The sequence below is a fragment of the Castor canadensis genome, chromosome 6 (genome assembly GCF_047511655.1).
Source record: "Castor canadensis chromosome 6, mCasCan1.hap1v2, whole genome shotgun sequence".
Taxonomy (NCBI): Eukaryota; Metazoa; Chordata; class Mammalia; order Rodentia; family Castoridae; genus Castor; species Castor canadensis.
The window spans coordinates 32,220,460-32,247,422 of record NC_133391.1 but is presented as its reverse complement, the minus strand read 5'-3'; the positions used below and the strand labels follow the sequence as shown (position 1 = coordinate 32,247,422).

The window sequence follows — 26,963 nt, the reverse complement described above, 5'->3', positions numbered from 1 at the left end:
GATAGACCATAGGACATGTAACAAATATGGAATGTAAAAAAAAAAACCAACACTTCTTGGGTAAATTTCACCTGGTAATGCTATATTTACTATCCTTTTTAAAATACATTTCTAGAGTTGATTGGGTAATGTTTTTTAGGGACTTTTTGGTTATATTCATTTGACATTGGGCTGTTGTTTTTTTGAAGTCTTTTTCTATTTATGATATGGGGAAACAATTGACCTTGTATATTAATTTGGAATACTTTTGACATCTCTATTGAAAGTTTTTAGGGCAGCATTTGTATATTCTATCCGTAAATGTTTGATAAAATTAATCAGATAATCAGCCTGGATTTTCTTAGAAGGTATTTAATTACAAATGTCATTTCTTTAATAGATTAAGGGTTATTTAGATATCCTATTTTTCCTGTCAATTTTGATAATTTTTGTGTTGAAAAAATTTACGCCTCTTCTCTAGTTGCCATTCTGCCTAGTGATTCTTCATGGGAAACTCAGATAAAGACACAAATTTATTTTTTTTGTCTAAACTGTCAAATTTATTGGTATGTTAGTTTCAATAATTGTGTCAGTTTTCCTGTGTTGCTGTAACAAAGATCAAATGTGACTAAAAGAGGAAAGCCTATCATTCAGTAAATGCAGAAAGCAGTGAAATTCCCATTCCTAAGAGAACTGAAAATGAAGTAATAGAAATAACTCAACATGATCAGGAGGATCTATGAAAAAAACTACAGCTGACTTTATATCAAAGACTTAATGATTTTCTTTGTAACTCTGGGAACAAGGCAAGGAAGCAAACTATCATCGATTCTGTTTAACATTGTACTGGATGTCTCAGCCAGTAGAGTAAAGTAAGAGAAACAGAAGGAAGAAGGGAAAAAGTAAAATGTTCATATTCTCAGAGGACATGATTGTGAACACAGAAGAGAAAAATCCTAAGATATCCACCAAAAAAAAAAATGAGGAAAAAACAAAACTACTGGAAATAATAAGTAAATTTAGCAAAGTGAAATAAGATGAATTTATGGAAAATAGTTTATTCCATAATCTAACAACAGATAATATGAAAATTTAAATGTCATTCAAAATAAAATTAAAAAATCATAAATTTAGCAAAATATTATAAAAAAACACAGATATTTTAGAAAAATTTAAATGTAATTCAAAGTAACATCAAAATATCATATATTTAGAAAAATATATATAAGAGTATATCCTTAAACATAGCATTTTGTGAAAATAAATTAAGAAGACCTAAGTAAATGGGTAGATATGTCATGGTCATGAATTCTAACACTTAATAAGATTTTACTTCTCCTAAATTTTTCTGTAGATTTGATGCAATCCCATTGGGCATTTCAAAGACATCTTGAGAAAATTCAAGAACCTGGAACAGTCAATACACTTTTGAAAAAGAATAAATTGGTAGAAGTAGTACATTTCAGTCCAAGGGTAGCTAGAAAGGCATAGTAATGGCCTATATATACTACTCCAGGAATGCATATATAGAGTACTGAAATAGAAGAGAGTCTACAACCTGACCCACAAAGATAGCATCAACTTGTTTTCTACAAAGGCACCAAAGTAATTTAATGGAGGAAAGGAACATCTTTTTAAGAAGTAGAGCAGAAAAAAATCTTGATATCCACATGGAATAACTGTGAACCTCAACCATTTCCACACATTAAACTTTGTGTGTGAAATGGATACAAGTTAAAAATGTAAGTTACAACTATAAAATTTCTAGAAGAAATCGTGGACAAAATCTCTATAATCTTGATGAAGGAAAAACTATCTCAGAATTTAAAACTCATGAGAAAATGATGAGTTGGCCCTCTTCAAAAGTTTTAAATTCCTGCTTCTTGAAAGATACCATGAAGAAAATTAAGAGGCAAGACAGAAAATATACACAATACAAACATCTACAAAAGGTTTGTATCTACATTATATAAAGAGCTCTTACAATTCTACAATTAGAAGACAGACAAATCTAATTTAAAAAGAACTGAACAAATATGAACAAAGACTTGGGAAAAGAAAATAAACAAATAACCAATAATATCATTAGTCTTTAAAGGAAATGCAAATTAAAAATCACAATGAGGTACCACTACACCCTTACCAGGAACAAATTAAAGACTGACAATATCAAGTATTAGCAAAGATGAGGAAAAACTGGAACTCCCATAGGATTTTGCTGGAAAAGTAAAATAGTACAACTCCACTGGAAAATATTATGGGAACTCCTTATAAAATTAAACATGCACACACCGTAATAACCAGTAAACAGGGTCTTAATCTAGACATTTACTGAAAAAAAATAAAAACACATGTCCACATAGAGACTTACACACAAATTTTCAAGGCAATTTTATTCATAATAGTGACAAAATAGAAATATATCAAATGTTCACATGAATGAACAAAAAATTGTGGTATATTTGTAGAACAGAATACTACTTTGAAACAAAAGAATGAAATACTGGTGCACAAAAAAACAAGAGTTGATTTCAAAAATATGCTAAGCAAAAGAAAGCCAGATACAAAATTGTACACAATGCATGGAATTTTGGAATAGGCAAAACTAATTTGTATTGATAGAAAGCATCCAATCACCTGGGACCAGGTGAGTGGCAGGGACAGAAAGCAACTTTTAGGGGTCATGGAAATGTTTTATATGTGTATATATTTTCCTTTAAAGACATATATATATATATATCATATATTCCTTATGACTTAATGTGGGTACATTTTATTAAATGTACAGTTGACTCAAAAAAGTCAAGATGAAGAAAATCAAAGAAAACCTGAAGAACTATTCCAGGCTAAAGGATAAAAATGGACATCACAACTAAACACATTTCATGATCCTGAACATGAAGGAAAAACACCACTAAATGACACAGCCATATGGTCAGGCACGTAGGTAGGGAACCTGATGCATACCTAAGAACAATGGATTGTTTTTGATAAAACAAATCATGTCCTGGCTCTCTGATGTTAACAGAACACCTTGTGATACATACCAGTGAGCTAATCTCCAGCCCCATGGAAAATGATAATCTCAGTCTGACTATCCAAGGTCAAAATCCCTCCCACTTGAGGTGTGGAAGTAGTTAATGATGCATGGCCCAGTCTTCAGGAATTAATGACATAATGCAGTTTACCAGGAATGACTTCCTCCATGTTCATATACACCAATAAAAGCTGGAAGTCTTTTCATACTCAGGGAAGTCACTCATTTTTGAGCCTGCCCACTCTCTGGCCTGGAGAGTATATTTTCACTTTGCTGTGCATTCATAAATCCATGCCTGCTTAAGTCTTCTTCTTTTTAAATTGTAAAGCAAGAGTTTATTGAGATCAAAGTGTAAAGTGGGAAAGTAGGGCGCCCAGAGTTGGGGAGATTCCAAGAGAGTGTGACCTACTTAAGTCTTCTTCATGTCCTTTGAAATCTTTCTCCAACAAGACTGAGAACCGCCTGGCTCCTGACTTAGTAACACAGATAAGTAATAATATTTTGGGATTATTGATAAAATATGAACATGAATTATAGATTAGATCATAATACTATACCAATACTAAATTTTCTGATTTTGATCATTGTGGTATATTTTTTTAAGACAAAGTGCTTCTCCTTGGAAAATATTTAGATACATTATTACCACCATATCTGTTAGGCCACAACATATTTATGGATAAACAAAGGGAGAGAGAGGAAGTGAGAAAAAGAGAGAAAGGAAAGTAGAGGAGGAGAGGGGAGGGAAGGGGAAAGGAGGGAAGGGGAGGAGAGGGGGCAGGGAGAACCATAAAGCAGATAGAGCAATATATAAATAACTAGTGACTATGGTTAAAAGTTATATGATAGTTCCTTGTACTATACTCATTAAGCTTAAAATTATATTTTGTGGAAATAAAAGCTTTTAAAGTGAGGTAAACTTCTAGATACCCCCCCAAAAGAAAACAAAAGCCCACAACTATATTCTAGTCCTTAATTTGCTATAAAAGCCAAAAGATACTAAAATGATTTATAATGCTGATAAAGAAATATTCCAGCTAATTATCAAGGTTCTTTAATTGGCCTGTGGTAGTTCAGAAAATAAAAAGAGAGAACAATTTTTCAGGGCCATTAAAGCAAAGGGCAATCACTGTCCACAAGCAAACTCTTCCTCTCTTCCCCAGGAAGAAAGATGGCATCTGATGTCCTAAGTCATAGTCCATAAGTACATCGTTTTCTTCCAGTCCATCACTCTCTATTTCCATAGTGAACTAAGTCCTGAAGTCAAAAACATTTGTAAGTAATCACAAATTATTACAGGAAACAAACAAAAATGACAATATCCCATTTTTACCTATTCTTATTCCCATATAATAGAGCCGGGACTAACCTGTCCATTCTTCTTTCACAGATACAATAGAAGGTTTTTGAGCAATCAATATGCTCTATTCTTGTTGTAGTTAAAAATGCACATTCTCCTCCCTTAGGGGACATACCCATGACTTTAGTATCACTGTAGAACAGAAAACATAACAGGTAGCTTTTAACTTTAAAACTTTAAATTATATAAATGATTATTTTTTTAAATTGCCTAAAATATACAGAATATGAAAATATCAACCATAAACTCATCATTAAAAGATTTACTTTTTTTTTTAGCCATTGATTAGAATTACGACCTCTTCATCACACCCATATTCTCCAAATGTATTCCATACTGGCAATTTTTGGTCAGGAGTTAAAATTAACTGGCAATACTGCTGTAGGGTTTTGATTTGCAAATCCTGATTGTTTATGTTAATTTTTCAGTAAAACTGATGGACTACGAAGAAGAAATAAATTTTGTGACATAGATAACAAGCTTTCATTATGCCTGTATTTTAAGGACAAAATGAAGAAAAAGTGTTTCTTGATTGACATTTTGGTTTGTTTTCTTACCTCCCTCACCCATAGCTGATGGTAATTACCTAAAACATGGCAAATCCCGGCTAAAGCAGGATTTCTTTTTCAGCAATGGTGTGTTGTCAGAACTACCTTCCTATTGAAAATATCTAAAATGCTGAATAAAAATAAAAAACTGCCAGACAAGGTGGCCACATTCAAGACCCTGTCATAAACAAAGACCAAAAGGAAGGAAGGAGGGAAATAAAAACTTCATGAATAAATTCACACACTGGCAAGAAGCTGATTACTACTAAGGCAATGCTTAAGTAAGTTGGGAATCCCAAAGGGTAAGTAAATATATGGGCAGTCTTTCTCTTAAATGAATATTGTAGGATGAATAATGAATCCATCAAGATGGGTATTCTAAATAATGAATTCCATTCAAGCTACATATGGCTCAGACCTCAAAGTGGTATATATTCAGTAAAAATCATCCTACACTTCCTTCAACCTTGGATTTAGGCAGGAAAAGCATCCCTTATGTAATTTGCATTTGCTGTATTATTTAAAATATTCAAATTTTCCATAGGGGAATAAGGAACAGGAAGGAAGCAAATGAAATCAAGTAGCTTGTGAAGCACAGAAAGAACACACAAGATATGTTAGGAGTGGATAGGTAAGTTAGTAACCTATGAAACATGTTAAGTACAGATACAGTAAGTAAAGCACATGTACATACAACATGGACAAAAAAGGAAAAACAGGACCAAGTAGACACTAACAGCAAACAAAATATACATGAGAACATACTCTACATTCATGAGATCTTAAGTTCACCTCCCATTGGTGAGACTGCAGTGGCCTCTGCCGAGAACACAAATTAATCCCAAGCTGCTCATCCAGTTAACTGGAAAGCTGAACTTGTGGCTAGGCCAGGCTTACCAGCTTCTGCATCTTCCTGATAGAGAAAATATGTAACCTGACCACAAAAACCTTCAGTCTATTGGGCTTTCTTACTCAAACCTCAGTTGTGTCCCTACAAACAACACCATCATCAGGGAAGGGTTATATAGCAGAGGGAGTCAGGGCAATGGAAGGAAGATTACTTAACCCAAGATTCCAGTGATCCTTTCACCCTCTCACACGTTACCCTAAGGGCAACAACCTGTCTCTCTTCTTTCATTTTGCAATGGGCTTTGGATGGCTCCAATTAACTGTGTGATTTGAGCACCTTAATTTGACCTGAAAGTCCTTTTATTCTCGATCTCTAGGATAGTTTGCTTGTTAGTGTAATTGGAGGATAAAATTATGAAAAGGTATTTTCCTACAGGACTACTTTTATGGATTTGCAACTCAGAACGTCAACAATTGTAGGGCCTACATTTAGAATTAAAAGTGGCCCCAGGCTGCTCTGACAGCTACTCAGGAAGGAGAGGTAGAAGGATTACAGTCCAAGGTCATCCTTTGCAAGATCCTATCTGAAAAACAAACTAAAAGCAAAAGTACTATAGGTATGATTCAAGTGTGAAAGACCCTGAGTTCAAAACCCAGTAGTCCAAAAAACAAAAAATCAAAAAGAAAAACAGTTGGCCTAGACTCATACTGTTCCAAGGCATCAAACAATGGCAAATTCTTTCTTGAGGAAGCCACCACCATTATTTCAGACCTCAAATAGTTTCCACAGCAGCTCAAACAAACAAACAAACAAACAAAAATCTCTAAACACCACAAAAAAAATGGCATCAGTAACAAAAGCCAGCAAAAACAATAGATTAGCTCCACTAACCTTCAAATAATAGGAATACCAGTTACAAAGAATAAGTACTTGAATATCTTTCAAAATATATATGATAGCTTGAACACAAGAGCAACTAGCAAGGTTGTTTGAAAACAAAAAACAGAATTCGTGAAAATAAAATATAATATAATAGTCAATATAACTTACAAAAAAGTCAATAGAAGCCAGGCACTAGTGGCGCATGACTGTAATCTTAGCTATGCCTGAAATACTTAGCAGATATCAGGAGGATTGTGGTTTAAAGCCAGCCCCAGGTAAACAGTTCTCAAAACTCTTTTTCAAAAAGCCCATCACAAAAAAAGGGCTGGTGGGGTGGCTCAAGCAGTAGAGCGCTTGTCTAGAAAGCATGAGGCCTCAGTTCAAACCCCAATGCTGCATTTAAATAAAACAAGACAAAAATACTCAATATTGTTTCTCAGAAGATTAGAATTAAATGTGAACCCAAAAGTTTATATGATACTGCACTTTAAAGGATAGTATACCATGAATGGGGAGAGGGGAATACAGAAGAATGATGGAGGGGGTGATTTCAACTATGATATATTATAAGAACTTTTGTAAATATAACAATATACCCTCAGTGCAACAATAATATGAAAATAAAAAAATAAATGGAAGGTATAAATCTATATGTATATACGTATGTATATATATATATATATATATATATATGTCTGCATACATATTCTCTTTATATGTATAAGTAGTACATAAATAACATATAAACTAATACATAATCTAATTATACAAAGGAGTTTCACATGAATGTTTGGGATTCTCAAGATATCCACCCATTATGATCAGGCTGATCAGATAATTTCACATTAACTTAACATTTATGATTTGGGGCTGGAGAACTAGCTCAGGCAGTAGAACACCTGTCTAGCTGCTGTGAAACTCTGAATTCAAAACCCAGGACCACCACAAAACAAAATTATGATTTTGTTTCATTTTGTGTACCTTATGGCATAAGCTTATGAGCATCACACTTTTATTAGTAGCAGTAACTTTGTATGACACTTTTCTTCCTTTTTAAATATAATTCTTCAAACACTTTCTCACTTATTCATCTTGTTCTTACCAATTATTTCCATTTGAAAATGAGTACAGCTGTGTGAAAGGAGAGGTTCTTTCTAGAACAATCCTTCCAATTCTCATACTAATGGTAATGAATGAATTCCAGAAACTCACATTCCAGAAGTGCCATTGTCAGTCCATTTCCATTTTCCTTCCCCTCCATTATATGATAATCCAATCCAGTAAATATCTCCACATACCTGGGATTGAAGGAATTTCTGTAAATGAAACAAAATATATCTTGTGCCAAAATTCTCATCTATTAGATGAACAAAAAGAACTACAGGTAAAGGGGCTCAGCTGTTCTTTGATCAATAGATTAATTGTTAAACTGAAGTTGGTTTCCTAAATTGGTGAAAGCATAGAAAATACAGAGTTTAAGTATTTGCCAGTAGGAGATAAAATATTCATTAAAATATTTTTGACACTTTATGAAACTATTCAAAATCATGCTCCAGAAAAATTCTGAAGGATGTGGGAAAATGATCACATAATCTTAAATGAAGGAAGGAATCTTCAAAAGAAAATATATTAAAATAAAAAGTGCATGTGAAGAGGGTGCACATTAAAGATTTATCCTCCTCAGAGAAATCTTTCTGTAGTTGAAGCAATGAAGGAAAGGGGGAGATATTTGGGGAGGTATTTACTATGCCTGAAATGTAACCTATCAGAGTAACACAGCACAGAATACCTGATTAAATGACTGAATATATTTTTTAAATAGGCTTAAATTTAAATATGTTTACTGTAGCAAACTGAAAATTATATCATGACTTGATGTCAAGAATTCATATATATTGTAATTTTAAACATTCAATTTGTGGATAAATTTTATATAATTTTCCTAAAGGAAAAATAGAGGTTTCAGGTTGATCTATACAAACATTTCTCTGCAAAAATATATTTTGTGTATTTGTAAAAATTTACTTAGTAATAAATTAAAAAGACAATTATAGCATCACTGCCACTATGTTTTCTTTTTTATAATTGTTTTTCAAAGATAATGCATAAGAATATTGATAAAGTAAATAATACTTACAGGTGCAATTAAAACAACCATAAGGCTAACTGACAAAGTTGTTATCCTTTTTACAATCCTCATAATTATCTATGCTTTCCAGATAAGTCAAGGAAGTCTAAGAAATTTATCTAATGTCGCCCAGCTAGCAAGCACCTGCAGGGAAGGATTTGATCTCAGAAAGTCTGGCTTTTGGGATTCTAATAGCAACTCTTAGACTATACTGTAAGATGATTCTTTGCTCCCACTCTGTAGGAATAAATAACTGTTAGTTTTTGAGCCCGCAATTTACCAAAGGGCTAAACTTCATCAAGGGATAAGCATACTTCTCTGCAGACTCTATAGAAAGGGAGATGATTGCAAAGACCTAAAATGTCTCCTTAATAATAATGGTCATCACAATACATTGCTGTATCAAATACTTAGTAAATCGCATGATCATATGTTTCTTTGCAGGCAGGAGTCTTCCAGGAAACTCATAACTATATAGTTTTTGCTCATATAACTGACAAAACAAAAATAGTTGACGGTATCTTTCTGGACTCCTGCCTGCTTTCAGTACCTTATTGTTCAAGGGTAAGAGACAGCATCCAAGAGAATAAAAGTGAATGTAAGAGTCCATGATACCAGTTCATCGTAGTCATCTATCTTCAAAAGGGATGATCTATGACTTTGGCACATCTGCTTACAGCCCTTCCAGTCTTTAAATTCCTTGACAAAATAATAACATTTTACTCCAAGACAGGACCAGTGGCCACAGAGTTTGCCTGCAATGTATGAAGAGAATCATTAGATTTATTGTTTTCTGCTATTGTGTTAATCAGAAAAATATATCTGTCAATCCTCCGTAACTAAAGAAACTCTCATAGCTCTCACTAATAATAATACACTGAGAATTTAGTCTGCACCCTTATGTTCAATGCAGCATTATTCACAATAGCTAAGACAAGACAACACTCATCTACTGATGAATGAGTAGATACAGAAAATGAGGTTATGTACATACAAAGTAATATCATTCAAGCTTTAAAAAGGAATTAATCCTGACATATGTGGGTGAATGGATGGATGAATATATGCCACCCATGCGATACAAAATGAGTAGTTGCCGCTCAGTGGGTACAGAAGTTCAGTTATGCAAGATGATTAAGTCCTAGAGATCTCCTGTAAAGCATGGTTCCTACAGTTATTGACACTGTACTCTTAAAATTTATTAAGAGTAGACCTATGTTTAATGTCCTCATCACAAAAGAAATAAGAGTAGACCTATGTTTAATGTCCTCATCACAAAAGAAATAAAGAGACCTGAGGAAGTATTTGAAGATTATACATTGTCATTATACCCTGACTGTGGTAATGGTTTCAGACTGTACTATGAAAAATGCAATTTCATTTTCTGGAAGCAGTAGGAACACAAGAATGACCATTGAGTTTTAGGATTTCTAGGGCTCTACTACTCCAGGTATGGCTTTTTGGGTCCTAATACCATGCTTGAAATAAGCAAACCCAAATACTCATTTATATCTAAGAAGCACAAATAAAAATTTATCAGTAAACCCATAGAACACCAGTGTCATAAGCCTGACATTAAACTTCAGAGCTTCTGGAGAAGAAGAAATAACACAAAATATTATGATCTTATTTCAAGATCCTTCATACCCTTCGTATTTTCCAAAGATTTTGGAGCATCCTTATTTTTCCCACAATATCTGGTCTTTTCTGTGCAGAATGACTCCAGTTTCATTTTAGGCTGACAGCTTGTGTTTTTGAGGGTATCACATTCTAAAGACTTATTTTTCAAAAGTTGCTCCTTTAAGTTGTTGTCCACTTGCAGAATGAGGTACTTTTGTTGGAGGTTTTCTAGAAATTCTTGCTCATGTTTTTCTTGAATATAATAAAAAGTTAAAATTAATAGCATAGATACAATTAATAAGTGCTCATAATGAAAAAAATGTATGAATTTAAGAAAACAGAAAAGGCCTCACTTTGACAACAGAAAAGTCCTCACAATTTGCATCATTACTTTAATTAGTAATTTGACGTTTAGAAAGTAACACCTCAATGAATTGACCACAGAAATGGAAACGTTGATTTTTCTCACTATTAGCAACATAAGTGTAAAATAAATAAAACAAGATATTTAAGTGAGATTATGGTAACACCTCACCTTTTACTTTGTTCCTTTTTAACAACACATCATTTATAAATAAGTACCAAAGTAAAAATCAGTTTACACTTTAAGCAACACATCTTCTGATATGAAAATTTGAATTAAGGAACATAAAGATATGGTATTGTTATCATTGGAGCAGATAAAATAACCATTGGAGAAAGGAGAATATTATCCATTGTGTAATTTTATATGAATGCAGCATAGTTGGGGTTTTTCCTAATGATGTATAGGAATTAAAATAAAAGGTAAAGATTAAATTCAAGATCATCTAACATCCTTTGTACAGATTCATTCTTTTTTCAGCTTCATTCTTTTACTACACCATTTCTCATTATATACTTAGAAAAAAATCTAGTTTCTTTTGAACAGCTATTTCTCAAACTGTGTTTCTAAACACACAATAACTGTAACTCAGATGGCAGAATATAGCTATATCCTCTGTTATCAGAAAAAATATGACTGTCTAAGACAAAGCAAGACACCTCATCACAGCCCCAGAGTCAACGTAAAAGATAAGAGAAAATGATATCGTCGAATGTCCAGGATAAAAAGAACACCTCCAAAACAGTTCAAAGCCACCTAGGACACATGCTGGTAGGCAGGATAATGGGTGGAGTAATAAATAGCGTTAGTGTCTAACGCTATTTATTACTCAGACAAGAACAATGTATTTCAATTACTCACTTTTTATCACCAACACTGTGATTGTTATCAACAGAAGTAAACACAGCATCCCAAGAGTCATGGTAATGAGATGCCAGGGCACTGAAAATTCTTCAATACAAAAGGAAGAAAATAATCATCAGGGAAAGAACCTGCCCATTATTAACTTTAACCAGGGACACCATTTGAAACAAAGGTGTCTAAAAATCTGATATAAGTATATCATAAAATTGGATTCATATTTTTAATCTAGTAATTATGGTTTTAAAATATTAAATATTCAGTTAACAGTTGCTCATTGTAGAAATCTGACATATAGGAACAATTCTATAGGATTTCAAGCTTTCCTTCCTTCCTTCCTTCATTTCTTTCTTCCTTCCTTTCTCCCTCCCTCCATCTCTCCTTTCCTTTCTCTCATTTTTTTAAAAACCAAGGTCTAGGTTAAGGCCAACCTCAAATTCTCAATCCTCCTCCTTTTTCTTCCTTCCAAGTAGCTGGGTATATCCTGGGTACAGGATGTACCAGCTCACCCAGTTTTAAAGCATTTTGAAAGTATGTCCTTTACAAAAGCACAGAGGGGAATAGACATGATATGTGTAGGAGTCTCCAATCTGACATGATCATAAACTAATCATGAAGACTATCTGCATGTGATAGGGGTCCATCCTTAAGTGAGTTTCTACAAATCAACTTTCTTCTCTTTTTCATCAATTCTGCTTTTCTATGGACAGTATATATCCTTGTGAGATGTGGTTCTTGGTATCTGAAAAATCATATGTTTGATTATCTCTATATCAAAGAGACAAAGTCTTCAATTTAGAGTTTAATTATGACAATATTTGAAAGGTGAACAGAAATAGAGAATAGAAAATTTAGAATTACATTTTTTGGTCTTTTTCGACTTTTAGCTTTTGAATACAAAGAAAAATCATTAAAGGGAGCAATAAACAGAGGTGTGGCTCGAACAGTAGAGCACCTGCGTAGCAAGTGAGAAGACCTGAGTTCAAACCCCAGAACCTCCAATTTTAAAAAGAAAGAAAATGAAAAATCATGCTTGTATCCATTACGAACAAAAACTTAAAAAGGTAAAACTAAAAAGACCAGAGTCCTTCACCCAGAATTTCCCCTCTGATATAATTTTTGCTTTTCCATTGCCATTAAACTTTGGTAAATATTTAAGGCACCTAAAATATCTTTCATTTGAATAAAAGTATTGGTTTTAACACATACTTTTCATTTCATTAAGATTTATTTCTTAGGGGGTGGGGGGAATGGGAGAGAAATGACCCAAACATTGTATGCACATATAAATAAAAGGAAAAGAAAGATTTATTTCTTTAGCAAATTCAGAGTTTCTTCAGACTCTAGTATGTCTTCTACTTTTAAGGCCTCACAAATCCTTGACTAGATTTCAATAAAAACATCCTATTAAGTTTCTCAAATTTAAAAGCATTATCTCATTTCTCCATTCTAAAAAATATTCTTAAAAGAAAAAAGATTTCCATTCTACTACTTTACCATGTTGTGATTTCATGTTACTAGCTGATAAGCAGAAGTGCACATATGATATTTTTGTTGTACATGAAAAGTTTAACAATGCATAAAAAATGGGTGACTCTAGCTGTTTAAAATGTATACCTTTACCATCAGCTTTTCTAGGCTTTTGAGTAGCATCAGTCCTTAATGTATTCTGTGACTCTGGAGAAGACTGAAGAAATCTCAGGGTTGAATAAGTCACCTCCTGACCACTCATCTGTACAGTAAGAAGAGAAGTACGTTTTGCACTAAAACATTGGCTTGGGATGATTTCTGTGTAAAGGAAAAATTTAAATGTCCACCTATAAGAACATACCAATATTTGAGAGGTATGTGTGCATGTCTGTGTCTGGGGATGTGTGTCTGTTAACTCCTTTAAGTGCTTAAAGCACAAAGACTGGGAATGCTTTATGCAAGAAATGAAAAACCTTTCAACGTTTCTGTCAAAGACATTTACACCTCTAGTGATCACTGTCACCATTATTAGAAAATACAAAAACCATTCTTAAAACTACCTGTAGATTATGGCCTATTCACACCGCCAATTTGGATCAAAATGTTCAATATATATGTATATACATATATTTAAACATAAATATATATAATCTGAGGCAAAATTGATACCACCTCAAATCCTAAAACACTATTAAACTATCCCTTCAAATAAATTTCAAAACTTTCAGAAAACTATGTTTGTTTTTTAAAAACTTACACATGTCCTCAGATATATATATGAATATTTTTGCATTCTTCACTTATACACAACTCTACAGTGTTTTCAAAGTGTATTGGTTAACATTTCAGATTCTAGTTCTGTATACAAGATGTGATAGCTAAAACTCTCTTTAGTTGGAACCCAAACACCTACATTTTAATCCCAAATGATTCCATGTTCCTGAAATTTTATAAATAATCCTTTAGTGTATGATGTCAGAGAACCCTATGTGAAAATAAAACTTGTCACTAGATAGTCATTAGTTAATGTCCATAAAGGATTCAACCTAGTAATGGATATCAATATAGAAAAAATTATTAAATAGTAAATACTTAAAATTTACTTGCTTCTTACATTAGCCAGTATAAAAAGATGATAACCAAGAAACAGAAATATGGGAAATAATTGCATATGTAACTATATTCTTTACTGATTTTTTTAACTTACAAAATTTTCTAAACTTAATTGTTCATATTTTCATATTTCCTATAGAAAAAAAAACTCTTTCCTATTATACAATCCTTCAAGATGGATAAGATAATATGTAAACCATTTGACCAAAGTGAAAAGTACTTAACTTTCCAAATTGCTCTTCTTTTTCTGTTGATAACACAAAAATCATACCACATCAAGAAAGAGAATATAACTTTTCACGGATGATAAACTATAGTTGTCATATTTTTCAGAGTTAATGCAATCCTACTGTGATCAATAAAGAATGCTTTCCTATCAGAATAATTCTCATGACAAACTATTTGTAATTAATGCCATATCTCTAGATTAAGTAGGACAATGTGGTACAAAGTTCTGAGGGAATAAAAGCAGACATTACCTGTATCTGAGCCATGCAGTGATGCAGGAGGAAGAACTGATCCACAAATGAGGGGTAAGCTGGTCTTTCCAGTCCAGGATCCCTTAGAGGCTGTAAGATGAAAGGCAGAAATGAATTGCCTCTGAATGATACTCCAATTAAAAATTTTCTGTACCTCCTCTTGACCAAAGTGAAGAGGAAACTGTGTGATGAAAGCTGACGTTAACGGGAAAGGAAAAATTGTCATGAGCAACGTACTTCTCCATTTGAACTAACCAACCACTTTGTACTCTTCGCAAAATAATGTTCAATATCAATATTCAAAATGGTTCCTAAAAAGATGAAGTGACACATCTTTTGAAAAAACAAGATCAATTATCTTAAACCATCTATGTGTTAATATATATGAACATAAAATGAAGTGTTACTAAATTCTTTAGCCCTTAAATGAAACAAATTTTCTCTGTTAGAAAAAAGTCACTCTGAAAAAAAAATTCTGCATTTGATTTATGTCTATTGAATGCAAGTGTATCTTAGGGCTTACTTTAAAACATTGACATTTCTACTGTAAAGAATTTGTTAATATTCTTCTAGTTTTTCATCTGTGCAATACATTTACTACCAGAGTTGGTATCATTCCATATAAAATGGGGTTGTTTTAGAGTTTTGGGGGGTTTTGTGTGTGTGTGGTGCTGGGGATCAAACCCAAAGCCTTGGGCAATATGAGGCAAGCACTATACCACTGAGCTATATCCCCAGCCAGGGGACTTTAGAGACAGGGTCTCACTACCTAACTCCAGCTGGCCTTGAACTCCCCATACAGCCCAGGCCATCCTGGAGTTCCTGATCCTCTTGTCTCTGTCTTCCTAGACTAAGATTGTAGGTGTGCACCACTAAGCATGGTTTGCACCATGTATTTGATATTATTATTTTTTAATAAATTTTTATTAGGTTATATCCATTATACAGGGGAGGATTTGCAGTGACAATTCCAGTTAGATTTATACTGTACATTATCTACATTGCCTCCATTGTCTCTCCCCCTCAGTGATGTTATTTTCTAATAAATAATAATTTCTTCATTTTAAAAAATAAAAATTTATAAGATTTTTTTAAACCATATGTAATTATATTCACATTTATATACCCTCATTTATTTACACAATCCTCTACCTTTGGATAGTTAGGCTGCTTAGTTTTTATTTATTTATTTATTTATTTATTTCTATTTTAAAAATTATTTGATATGTACTTTTGAATATTTTCTTAGGAAAAGTTTTAAAACATGAAAGTATGGAGATGAAACATATATATATTAAAGAACCCTGATATATATTACCAAACACCCTCTCATTCATTTATATTACACCAGTTATGTATGAAAATATTCACATTTGATTTTTTAAGCTGACATAAAAAAGAACTTGACTATAAAAGCTAGATTTCTCATAGTTTCAGAAAGGACAGAATGAAATTTATAACTAGAAAGTCAAATACTGCAACTACTCCCTGTAAATTCTATTCTCTTTTTATTTCTAAGCTCCAAATTTCTGGAAGAAGCAAGTTTTTTAAATGTATAGACAATTAGCATTACAAGATAACACTGGTTTCAGTTGGAATTGATTGACACTTGCAATATTGTTCTTTGATCAAAATACAGCATAAAGCTGGAAGTACTAAACTTTCCCTCAGTCAGCTAATAAAACAGAAAGAGATATTTGAAGATGGTGTTGAATACTCTTGAACTTTTTCTTCCAAATTCACTTTTGTGTAAAACACAGACATACACATTTATACATATATGATTCTAAAAAGTATTCATTTATTTTCTGGCTAATTTGGTGCAAAAAACATTTTTAATTTGGTAAACCACATAATCTACCCATTCCTTTCTGATGATACAGATAGCTAGACGCTCTGCACACATTTCTAGTCACCCCTTCAAACCTTCTGGTCACAAGGTCAAACCTCAATGGCCTTATCTGTTCACAGCAGCAAGTTGTTCTTCCTGTCCCAGCCTGAGGTGAGAGCTCTCTGGAAAAACCACCAGCTTACAGGGAAGGATGGTCTGAATCACTTTAGACAGTATAGTGGCCAGGTTCCCACCTCCTTGCTTATTTGTCCTAAAGCCTTTTATAGCATAGAAAGATAATAAACTTCAGGGTTCTTACAGAAAGCAAAAAACAAACAAATAACAAAAGACCTGTATCTTGAGATTTCCTGTTCCTCTAGCTACCCACTTTGTTCTTCTTTCCTTTAAAATGAAATAATGCTCGAGACATAAAATACCCCATATTTTTCCAATGGGGCCACAAACAGTAAAAGTAAACAGATTCGGAAAAAAATTGGCCCTGAAAATCACCTGGATACTTGCATCCAGCAGAAGAACTCAAGCAAGACACAAAGATTTAGTAAAAATTACAGCAAAGTTTATTAGGAGAGGAATATACTTTCAAACAGACTAAAAGCAAATTGTCTCTAGAATAAGAACAACAGGGTCAGGGGGAGAAAAGAAAGAAGCATTTCCTGTTCCCCATACAGAAAATGGGAGCAAAGTCTCAAAATGGTGGTCCCCAATTCCTAGTTTTATACTGGAGAGCTAAGGGAATACATGTGGTCAAAGATAATGGGTCTGGGTGACTGAGATGGCTGACAGGGAGGGGTCACCCTCCCAAATCATACTCAATATAGGTGTGCTTTAGAACTTCCCTTTCAATACTCTACCCATCCAAGCATCCTGGTAGCTTTTAATATCTCAAAGAGGAAAGCAGAAGCAGCTAGCTCCTCTTTGTCTCCCAGTTCCTGTAACTTTAGCATCTAAAAGATGGGAGGAACCTAGCTGCTCTGGCTCTCCTTGTTCCAATGTCAGAGTCTGGACCTTAAATATTTATTAAAATAATATAATTTCCCTGTCTCCTCTTATGGCCACCACTTATGTATAACTGCTACAAATGACAGAGACAACTCAGGAGATGTGTAAGAGTAATACAGAATGGCAAAAAAAGGGTTTCAGATTGCTATGGGGTCTCTGTCACTAAAAGGATGAAATCAATTCACAGGTATAATAAAGAGAACATATGATCCAAAAATCAAGATTTTTAATTTATCAATCAGTGTTCTACCTTATTACACAGTTAGGAGAAATGGTACAATATAGGTACTAGAGACTTTGAGCTGTTAATCAATTTAGTGTTCATCATTTGGGAAGTCTGCAAACTGAAGTCACCCTCAAATCATTCTTCTGCCTTTTCTGTTTTTATATTGGGGGAAGGGGATTTTTTTATTCTTACTCATTATCTATTAATGCTAGTAATCTAATTATTAAATAATTATTACAATAATCATAAGAATAATTGGCTTAATTTACAGCACAACCTATGTTCATGCCTGTCATACAGTTCAAATCAAGACAAAGAATTCTAACAATAGAAAATATTTAAAATGATTTCAGCTTTTATCTGTAGTCATAGCAAAAATGCTCACATAAATAGACTCAGCTTGAAACTGATTATACCTGCCTACACTCTAACTGTAAGAAGCAGACACAGAGCTTAGAAAATATATATGTGTGTGTGTGTGTGTGTGTGTATGCATATTGATTTTATATATATATATATATATATATATATATAAATTGTAGAGGTTAGAAGATCAAACTGATTCTCATCAGTTCTTGCTGTGGCTGTATGTGCTATTTTGGTTGAGCAAAGTTAAAATGCTTTACTTAAGACCATAGTCTTGTGAGAAACTAGAATTGAGGCAGGCTAAAGTAGGAAAAGTTCAGGACTTATAGAAAAAAAATACTACATTTTAGATTAACCATGTTTTGGCCCAGGAACCCCCCTAACCTGGCTGGGAACCCCCCATGCCCCTCCCAAATCATTAATTATTGGGTGAGAATCTCCTTGTTCTCCCCTTCCCATAGGTTAGTGTAGGTTTTAAAAACACCTAAAAAGCAGAAACACACACTATCAACTTCCAGCTCCCACTTGGGCCTCACCATGCTTCCCTTTATATTTATGGATTCTTTCCAGTGGGATACAAAGAATTTGGAAGTCTTCTGATCACAGACTACACCAGCACCATTAACTGAATCACAGTTGCCCTGTAAAAGGCGCTCAAACTGCTTTTGCTGAAAAGCACTGACTCCTTCTTGGGCACAAAAACCAACTAAAAACAGGAGAAGCTAGGCATCTCGGCCTCCATTTTGTATGTCTTACTCTTAGCCATACTCTTTAGTCACTTTGCAATCACCTTGGATTCCTTGGGACAGAACTGATAACATCTTTATGACAAGGGCCGAAAACTTTCTATAAGAACAATGGAACATGCAGGACAGACCACTCCTCCAAATGAGGGCAGTTACCTATAATGATTAGTCTGTGCCCTAGAACAGGAGTAATCATTTCATGGGAACCTGACTGCTCCCCTCGAGTGGTGACAGCAATAACAGCTTCTCTGGAACCCCTCTCAGAACACTTGAACTGAGATACTGTTCAACCAGAGGACACCTGTAGCTGGGCCTGTTTAACTATATATACCTTTGCCCCTGCCCCCAGTTATTTTGTCTACTTCAACCTGTAGCTCATGTCTATACCCTGAAGATGGATAAAGATAAGCTGAGTGCTTATTCTGCCTCTTCCCATGGCATGTCTCCAGTCATGTAATAACCCTCCTTTTTCTGCCGTCACCATGCCTCTTTATTTGGCATTTAGGGGCGGGTGGCAAGACCTGGCATATGGAATATCGGGACTTTGGGCCTTGAGTCCAAAACTCCAGTTTCAGCACCACATCCAAGAGTCACATGCTTATCTCTGTGTTTAAATTTACAACTCTGTGGTATGAGTACATAGATATGCAAAGACTTGTGGTCACAGAAACATTTCCATAATGACAAAAATACATACCACCCACTTCAAACTAAATAACAAGTGAGGCAGGATAGGACATAGAAAAGATCAAGACTCTTGAACATATATGACTTAAAACTGTATTTCAGATTGGACATTCTCTCTGTCTCTCTCTGTCTCTCTCTCTCTCTCTCTCTCTCTCTCTCTCTCTCTCTCTCTTTCACTGTCTTTTTCAATTGCAAATATGCACAGATTGTTCACACCCTAGTGTAGGGGCCACCCAAACTGCTCTGCACTCACTCATTATTGGTGATCAAAAACTGCTTGGGTTTTATTCCTTCCATGAGCTAGCAAGGCTAGCAAGATCTTTTACAAACACTTTATAACACAGATCGATCTCTTTCTCTCTCTCTCTCTCTCTCTCTCTCTCTCTCTCTCTCTCTCTCTCTCTGCTTCTACCTCCCACCTGGACCATCATGGCCTTTTGTAACTTTTTTTCCTAACCTTTAATAAACTTTTATTATCACCCTTGCTGAATCTACATATCTTGCTTGGATGCATCAATGTAGGGTATAAGAATCTGGATTTTCTATTTATCAATGACTGCAACACAAGGACAAATAATATGAAGGCAATAAGGACAAAGCAAAAGACAAGCAATTCACCAAACGTGTACAAAGCACCTACTATGTGGGAAAGACTACTAGGGACTGGGTACATGACTCACCATCCCAAGGAAAAGGAAAAGGTGGGACAGGATGCAGACTAAGAACTTGGAAAGGATGTTTGGTAAGAAATACCATTATTGCAAAAGGTCTCTTTGTTAAAGGAATATATAAGGGGGATCTTGTGTTTGCTGATCTGAGTGTAGGAAAAAAATCTAGTTTCATATAAAACTAATGGCATACAAAATTTAGTTTTCTAGTGAGCATAGTATACTAGCAGTTTACAGTCAAGTAAGAGCCCATTAAAACAAGCTGTAAAGAAATCATAGAAAAAAAATACTTATCCTTAATGATATGTTCTCCAATCTTAATCTGAATATGAGCATTCTTTGCAGATATTCAGGATAGAGCAAAGTCGATAAACTAATACTAGAGGGAAGTTAGAGAATGGGACAAAGAATTAATATATTATAGGTTTTTTAATCTAGGAACTATTTGTTCCATGCTCAATCTTGAATGGATCATCTTAGTCAAAAGAAGCCAGAAATCTTTAAGGAACAAACAATAACTGGGCACCAGGGATTCAAACAATTGCTCCTCTCTTTCTACTTGGGTTGAGAGCTATGAGAAAGAAAATGATGGCATGTTTTATAGCATACATTCATCAAGGCCTATAACTTCAACAGAAATATTAATTTTCATATAAGAAAACTACAGGTGATTAAATGGGGTTACTTTTGTATAGCTGTGACCAAATAGCTAATGGAAATAACTTATGTGAGGAAAGATTTATTTACACTCACCATTGTAGAGGGTTCAGTTCATGGTAGCTTGGCCTCACATACTTAGGCAGAACACCACAGCAGTGGCATGAAAACTCTGCCTCCTTAGAGTTAAGAGTGTCCACTTTACGGTAGACAGCAAGCAGAGAGAAGACCAACAGGGACCGGGTATCAGCTTTAAGGAGATACTCCAGGACCTACTTCTATCAGTTAAGTCCTAACTCCTAAGAGTTTCACAACCTCCCAAAAAATACCGCCAGCTGGGGACCAGGTAGTCAATCTGAGTCTGTGAGGGATATTAAGTATTCAAATCATATCACTCACCCTGGCCTCCAAAGGAATATGGCCATCTCATAATGCAAAATGCATTTTATTCATCTCCAAGAGTTCCAATAGTCTTAAAAGCTCCAACACTGCTAAAAAGTCTAAGTCCTGAGTTTCTCCAGAGATTCAAAAGACAGTATCTTATTTATGAGCCCCTCTAAAAATCAAAAAGAAAGTAATATAATTCTCACATATGGCACAATGTAAACATTCCAATTCCAAAAGCGGGGAATGGGACTATAGCAAGACTGAAACCCAACAGGGAAAAATTAAATCCTGTAGCTCTGTGTCTGCCAATCGGGGAACATGGTATCTGTCATTCGGGGAACATGGTATTATGGTACGAGCTCCAAAGGGTTTGCAGAGCCCCACTCCTGTGCTTTGCCACTTGTAGTCTCTTGGGTTGGCTCCACTCATTGCCTGCAGTTTTCTTCAGCACATATTCCATATTCCTGGCATTTCCTGGGTTTCCATTGCAACATAGGCCTGCACAGCTTCTCATATTACCCTCAGAAGCTGCCTGCAAGGACTCTGACCCTATTACACACACCTGGCCTCCTAGGCTTTCCCTTGAAATCTGGGTAGAACCCTCCATGACCCCAGTAAGTCTTGCATTATGCATGCCTGCAAAACCAGCATCATGCAGACAATGTCAAGGTCTTCTGCCAGCACAAGTTGTAGCCAAGTTCCCTTGGATCAAGGCTACAGCAACCTGTGTCTGCGTAACTGAACCCACAAAAACACTCCTTTAGGCAGCCTTACATGAACAGGGAATGCTAGACCTCTCTTCACAAAACAATGACTTACAAATAAGTTATTCTTTCATACCCTTCAGCCAATGATGAGTGTGGTTTGGCTTATTTCCTATTGTCCTGATGCACAGTAGTTTATTTTTTTATTTTAAAAATAAATTTTGGTGGTACTAGAGTTTGAACATAGAGCCTCACACTTGCTAGATAGAACTCTACCACTTCAGCCACGCCCCCAGCCCTTTTATGATTTAATTATTTTTTAAGATAGGGGCTAGAATTTTTGCCTGGGGCTGGTCTCTGAACAGCCTCCCACATAGCTGGGACCTCAGGCATGCACTACCATGTCCAGATTCTTGGTCTCACTTAACTTTTCATGGCCATGAACCATGATCCATCCTCCTGATTTCTGACTCTCAAGAAGCTAGAATTATAGGCATGTACCACCATGCTAGGGCCAAAGTAATTTCCTTTTAATGGCACAAATCTTTTTAACAACCATGCCCTCCTTTATCCACAACTTTAAACCTGCTCCTTTGCTGGCCAAATTGTACATTTTTCAAATCTTTCTGCTCTGCTTTTGGCTCCTCATTCTCACTGGAAACTATTACATCGTAACCATGCCACAGCCTGAATGTTACGCTGGCATGACATTTCCTCCTCCAATTAATTGGTCCAATACTTTCAAATTCAGCCTTCCTAAAATATCAGGACATGCACAAAGTACAGACAAATTCTTTGCCAGTATGTAACAAGAATGGTCTCTAGTGTAATCCCCAAGTCTTCATTTCCGTCTGAAACCTTTTGAGCCTGGCCTCCACTGTCCACGTTCCTGTCAGTCAGCATTCTGGTCTTCTGAGCTCTCACCAGAATCACCCATGAAGCCTTGCTTTTGGATTCTAGATTTTCTCTACCCTTCTTCTCCAAACTTTTCCAAATTCTTCCTGCAAACCAGTTCACATTGGTGCATAGCAATGGATCCCACTCTAGGTACCAATTTTCTGTGTTAGTAACTTTTACATAGCTATAACTAAATACCAGACAGAAACAACTTAAGGGATGAAAGACTTAGTTTTAGCTCACCATTTCAAAGGGTTCAATACATGGTTGTTTGGTCTTGTGCATTTTAGCAGAATCATGGCAGTGGGAGCCTATGGTGGAGGAGTTTCTTCACCACATGGTGACAGGAAGCAGAAAAGTAAATGGGGACCAGGTATAACTTTCAAAGGCACACCCCACCTCACAAAATTTCTACAACCTCCCAAAATAGCACCACTATCTGGGAACTGAGAATTGAATACATGAGTCTGTGGAGGACATCTCATATTTAATCTGTAACAGTGATGAGTACTATCTTGCAGAAAAATAGGGAAAACAATCAACTTTACCCAGCAAACCTAAAGAAAATGGCCATACATTTTTGAGAGGAAAAAAGAACCATCTGGTGCTTCCTGGCAAACAGAATACTACCACACTATGCTCTAGAGCTACAGTATCCAAAGGGGTAGGGAGCCACTACCACAGGTGGCTACCTAAATTTGGTCAAAACTAAGTAGCACTACAATTAAGTGAAAAATCAACAGATGATTTGTTATAAGACTTATTACAACCTAGATTGGCATATGGGTATTCACAATTCTTTCAAGTTTTGTATGTTTGAAATTTTTCATAATAAAATGCAAGAAAGAATATAATTAAATTGCACTATAAGTTCAGTTACACTAATTATACCTCTGAAGTAATTAGAAGTCATACATGGCCCAGTGGCTACCCTATACAAATACAACAAATGTAACATGTCTATTATTGCAAAAAAGTTTATTGGAAAGAGCCACTCTGCTCCTAAATGCTCAGGAATACAGGTAAGCCTTCAGAAACTCCCTGGGGCAGATAGATTATAACTATCAGACAGGTCAACTTTTAGAGTCAGGGTTTAGAGGGGAAAGTAACAGATCACCAACAGCATGGTCAATACCAGGAATAATGAAAGATGAGGTCTACCAGAAGGGAACTGGTACACATGAGTGGGACCTGTATTTGGAATGAGCTAAAAAATACATACACATACACTCAGCTGTTTAAGATTAAAGTTTACATAATTTGTGGAGGTGTGAAATCATTCTTCCCTTACACACAAATACATAAATAAGGAATAAGGGTATAATCAAATATGTGCCTCACTCAGGGTACTCACTATATTTTTTTTAACACTTCAAAAAGTAATTGTTTATACTAAAACTATTTAAGTTTGAAATATCCCTAAAGGGATTGTGATATATGTAAAAGAAATCCAAAACCTTCTGTAAGCACCAAAAAATTACATCCTACCAGGATGTAATTGTGGTACTAGGGATTGAATCCAGAGCCTTGTGTGTGCTAAGCAAGCAATTGAGCTCTGCCCCCAGCCCTTTTATTATTATTATCATTATAATTTTGTTTCTGAGACATGATCTTGCTAATTTTGCCTGGGCTGACTCAAATTTACAATCCTGCCACTGCCTCCTGAGTAGCTGCAATTTAGTGTGTGCCACCACAACCCACTCTGCAATTGCCCTGAATAAATGAAAACTGGCTACATATTCCAATTGCAAGAATTTCTGTCATAAGATGTAACTCCTAGATCTATATATTATTGTCTTTAAAGTCATCAGAGGCATAGTCTCCTGAAACAAATAAACCAAAAACCACTCTCCATTCAGGCTTTGATATGTTTTATTAGAGCAAAATTCAACAAAAGTGACTTTTATTTACAGAATTTAATGTGTATGGGTTCTGTCTAACCCACTTGGACCCAAGTGAGGAAAATCATTAAGCATATTTACTTATTTTCATATACTCAGTTTACATACAAAAAAACTGTTTCACATATGTAAAAATCCACAAATTATAAAAGACAAAGAAACCCTCCCTTACCCATCCCTTAATTAAATAAATTAACAACTTCAAAAACATACAATTTAAATTGGTTTAATCTTGAAGTGTAATCCAATGAGACTGAAAACTAAACATTTCAAATCCTGTACCAAATAGTAAAATACTCGAAGGCCTTCAGGATCCCTAAAATTTAAAAAGGTAAAAGTTACTTTTTTTGTTCCTAATGAACTATAACTTTATAAATTCTTAAAACAAAACAAAATTTTGTTAAAATCTATTAACATAATTTAGGAGAAAGGAAGAATTTTGCTGAAAACTTGAATAAAGTAAATGAATAATTAAAAGTGAAATAATAATTTTATCTGTTTTTCCATTAGTATTCACTTTCAATAATTTAATATGTTTATCTACTTATGAAAAATAGTAGCTATGCACCACAAAAATGTATAATGCAGAAAAATACTATTCATAACACAATAATGCTAACATCCTCACATAATAATATGTGTTTGGAATTTGGAGTTCCTATTTTTTTCCACAACTAAAATCATTCACAAAGGAGGCGCTGTACCACTTAAGCTACACCTCCCTATGTACCTTTTTAAATACTACCTTTTTCCACCTTTCTAAAAAAATTCATAATTTTTTTTAATTTAAATATTCTATCCCTATTAGACACTGGGATTATTTCCAATTATAAACAATGCTTCAATGAGTATCATCCTACACAATCTTTTCTAATAATCTCGAATATTTCCATAGAAGAGATGCTAAGAAATGAAATTACTAAGCCAAAGATGCACAGAAAATGTATATAGTTTCTGATGAGTATTACTAAATTGCTTTCCAAAAAACAGTGTATCAATGTACAGTTCCTGTAGGGTATGAATTCCACATCCTCACCAACTAACTTAGGAAAGTAAATTTAATAGTTTAAAAGCATCTCGTTGTTTTTTGTTAACACAGCCTTTTGTGTCCAAGAATTACTATGCGGTCACTCCTTTCTCCTTTCTTCTAAAAAATATTTATATAAAGCACCTAGTATGTGCAGGGCATTATTGTAACTGAGTATACAGCAAGGTTCTCACGGAGCTCACATTCAGGCCAGTAAAGCAGACAAGCAATGATTTTGGGTGAAAGGGAAAAGTGAGAGCACTGTGGAGACAATTTGAGGGAAAGGGCATGAAGATATGACTTCGATCGGCCACAGGCAAAAGTTCAGGGCAGATATAGAACTTCAGAATTTTTTTGTATTTTTCATGTACTCAAGGAAAAGAGGGACAATCCAGAGTTTTGGGTGTTAAAATACATAATGTTGAATCGAAATTTTTTTCTTTTTACAATGAAATACCCTGGTAAATTCTTTGATAGACAAGGTCTTTTTTTTTTTTTTTCCCCAGCCCTTTTCTGTGTGTCTGTATGTGTGTTGTATTTTCGAGATAAGGTCTCTTAGACTATTTGCACAAGCTGGCTTCAAACCTCAATCCTCTTGCTCTCTGCTTCCTAAGGAGCTAGGATTACAGGCATGAGCTACTGGTGCCTGGCTAAGGTAACTCTTTAATGACATAAAAATCAGAATTACATCTGCATAATAAACTGAAATAATCTTGGCTCACAAACTGACTACAGTTATGAAATAACTGTAATACACCCATGTTCATTGCAGAATTATTCACAATAGCAAATCTATGGAAACAGCCAAGATGTCCTACAACTAATGAATGGATTAAGAAAATGTGGACTTATATACAATGGAGTTTTATTCAGCCATAAAGAAAAATGAAATTTTGTCATTTGCACATAAGTGGATAGAGCTGGAGAAGATCATCTTAAGTAAAGTTAGCCAGGTTCAGAAAGCCAAAAGCCATTTCTTTTCTCTCACATGTGTAATACAGGCCCAATACAAATACAAGCAATATTATACAAAACAGGTCATGCTATAGGGAGGTCACTAAGGGGAGACATAGGGTAAAAGAAGGAAGTTAAGGTAAATATGGGTGATGTACTTTCTATACAAGAATACAGAATTTTTAAACCTGTTAAAATCAC

The 26,963-nt window shown here is 34.7% G+C and overlaps 1 protein-coding gene across 6 annotated transcripts in view; it reads right to left on the bottom strand.

The window, feature by feature from the left end:
• Window positions 1-1,317: 1,317 nt before the first annotated feature.
• Window positions 1,318-26,963, bottom strand: part of Magohb (mago homolog B, exon junction complex subunit) — a 33,150-nt gene continuing 7,504 nt past the window's right edge. For 2 of the 6 annotated variants that reach the window (XM_020161403.2, XM_020161402.2), the window contains exon 5: window positions 24,735-25,097. In XM_020161403.2, the coding sequence (XP_020016992.1) occupies window positions 24,998-25,097 (100 nt within the window). In that variant the 3' untranslated portion in view covers window positions 24,735-24,997. Of the gene's footprint in view, window positions 4,274-4,385; window positions 4,509-7,868; window positions 7,973-9,334; window positions 9,540-10,431; window positions 10,657-11,629; window positions 11,720-13,246; window positions 13,362-14,691; window positions 14,782-24,734; window positions 25,098-26,963 lie in introns of those variants that run through there. The other 4 variants (XM_020161408.2, XM_074076053.1, XM_074076052.1 and 1 more) reach the window with 4 other exon arrangements.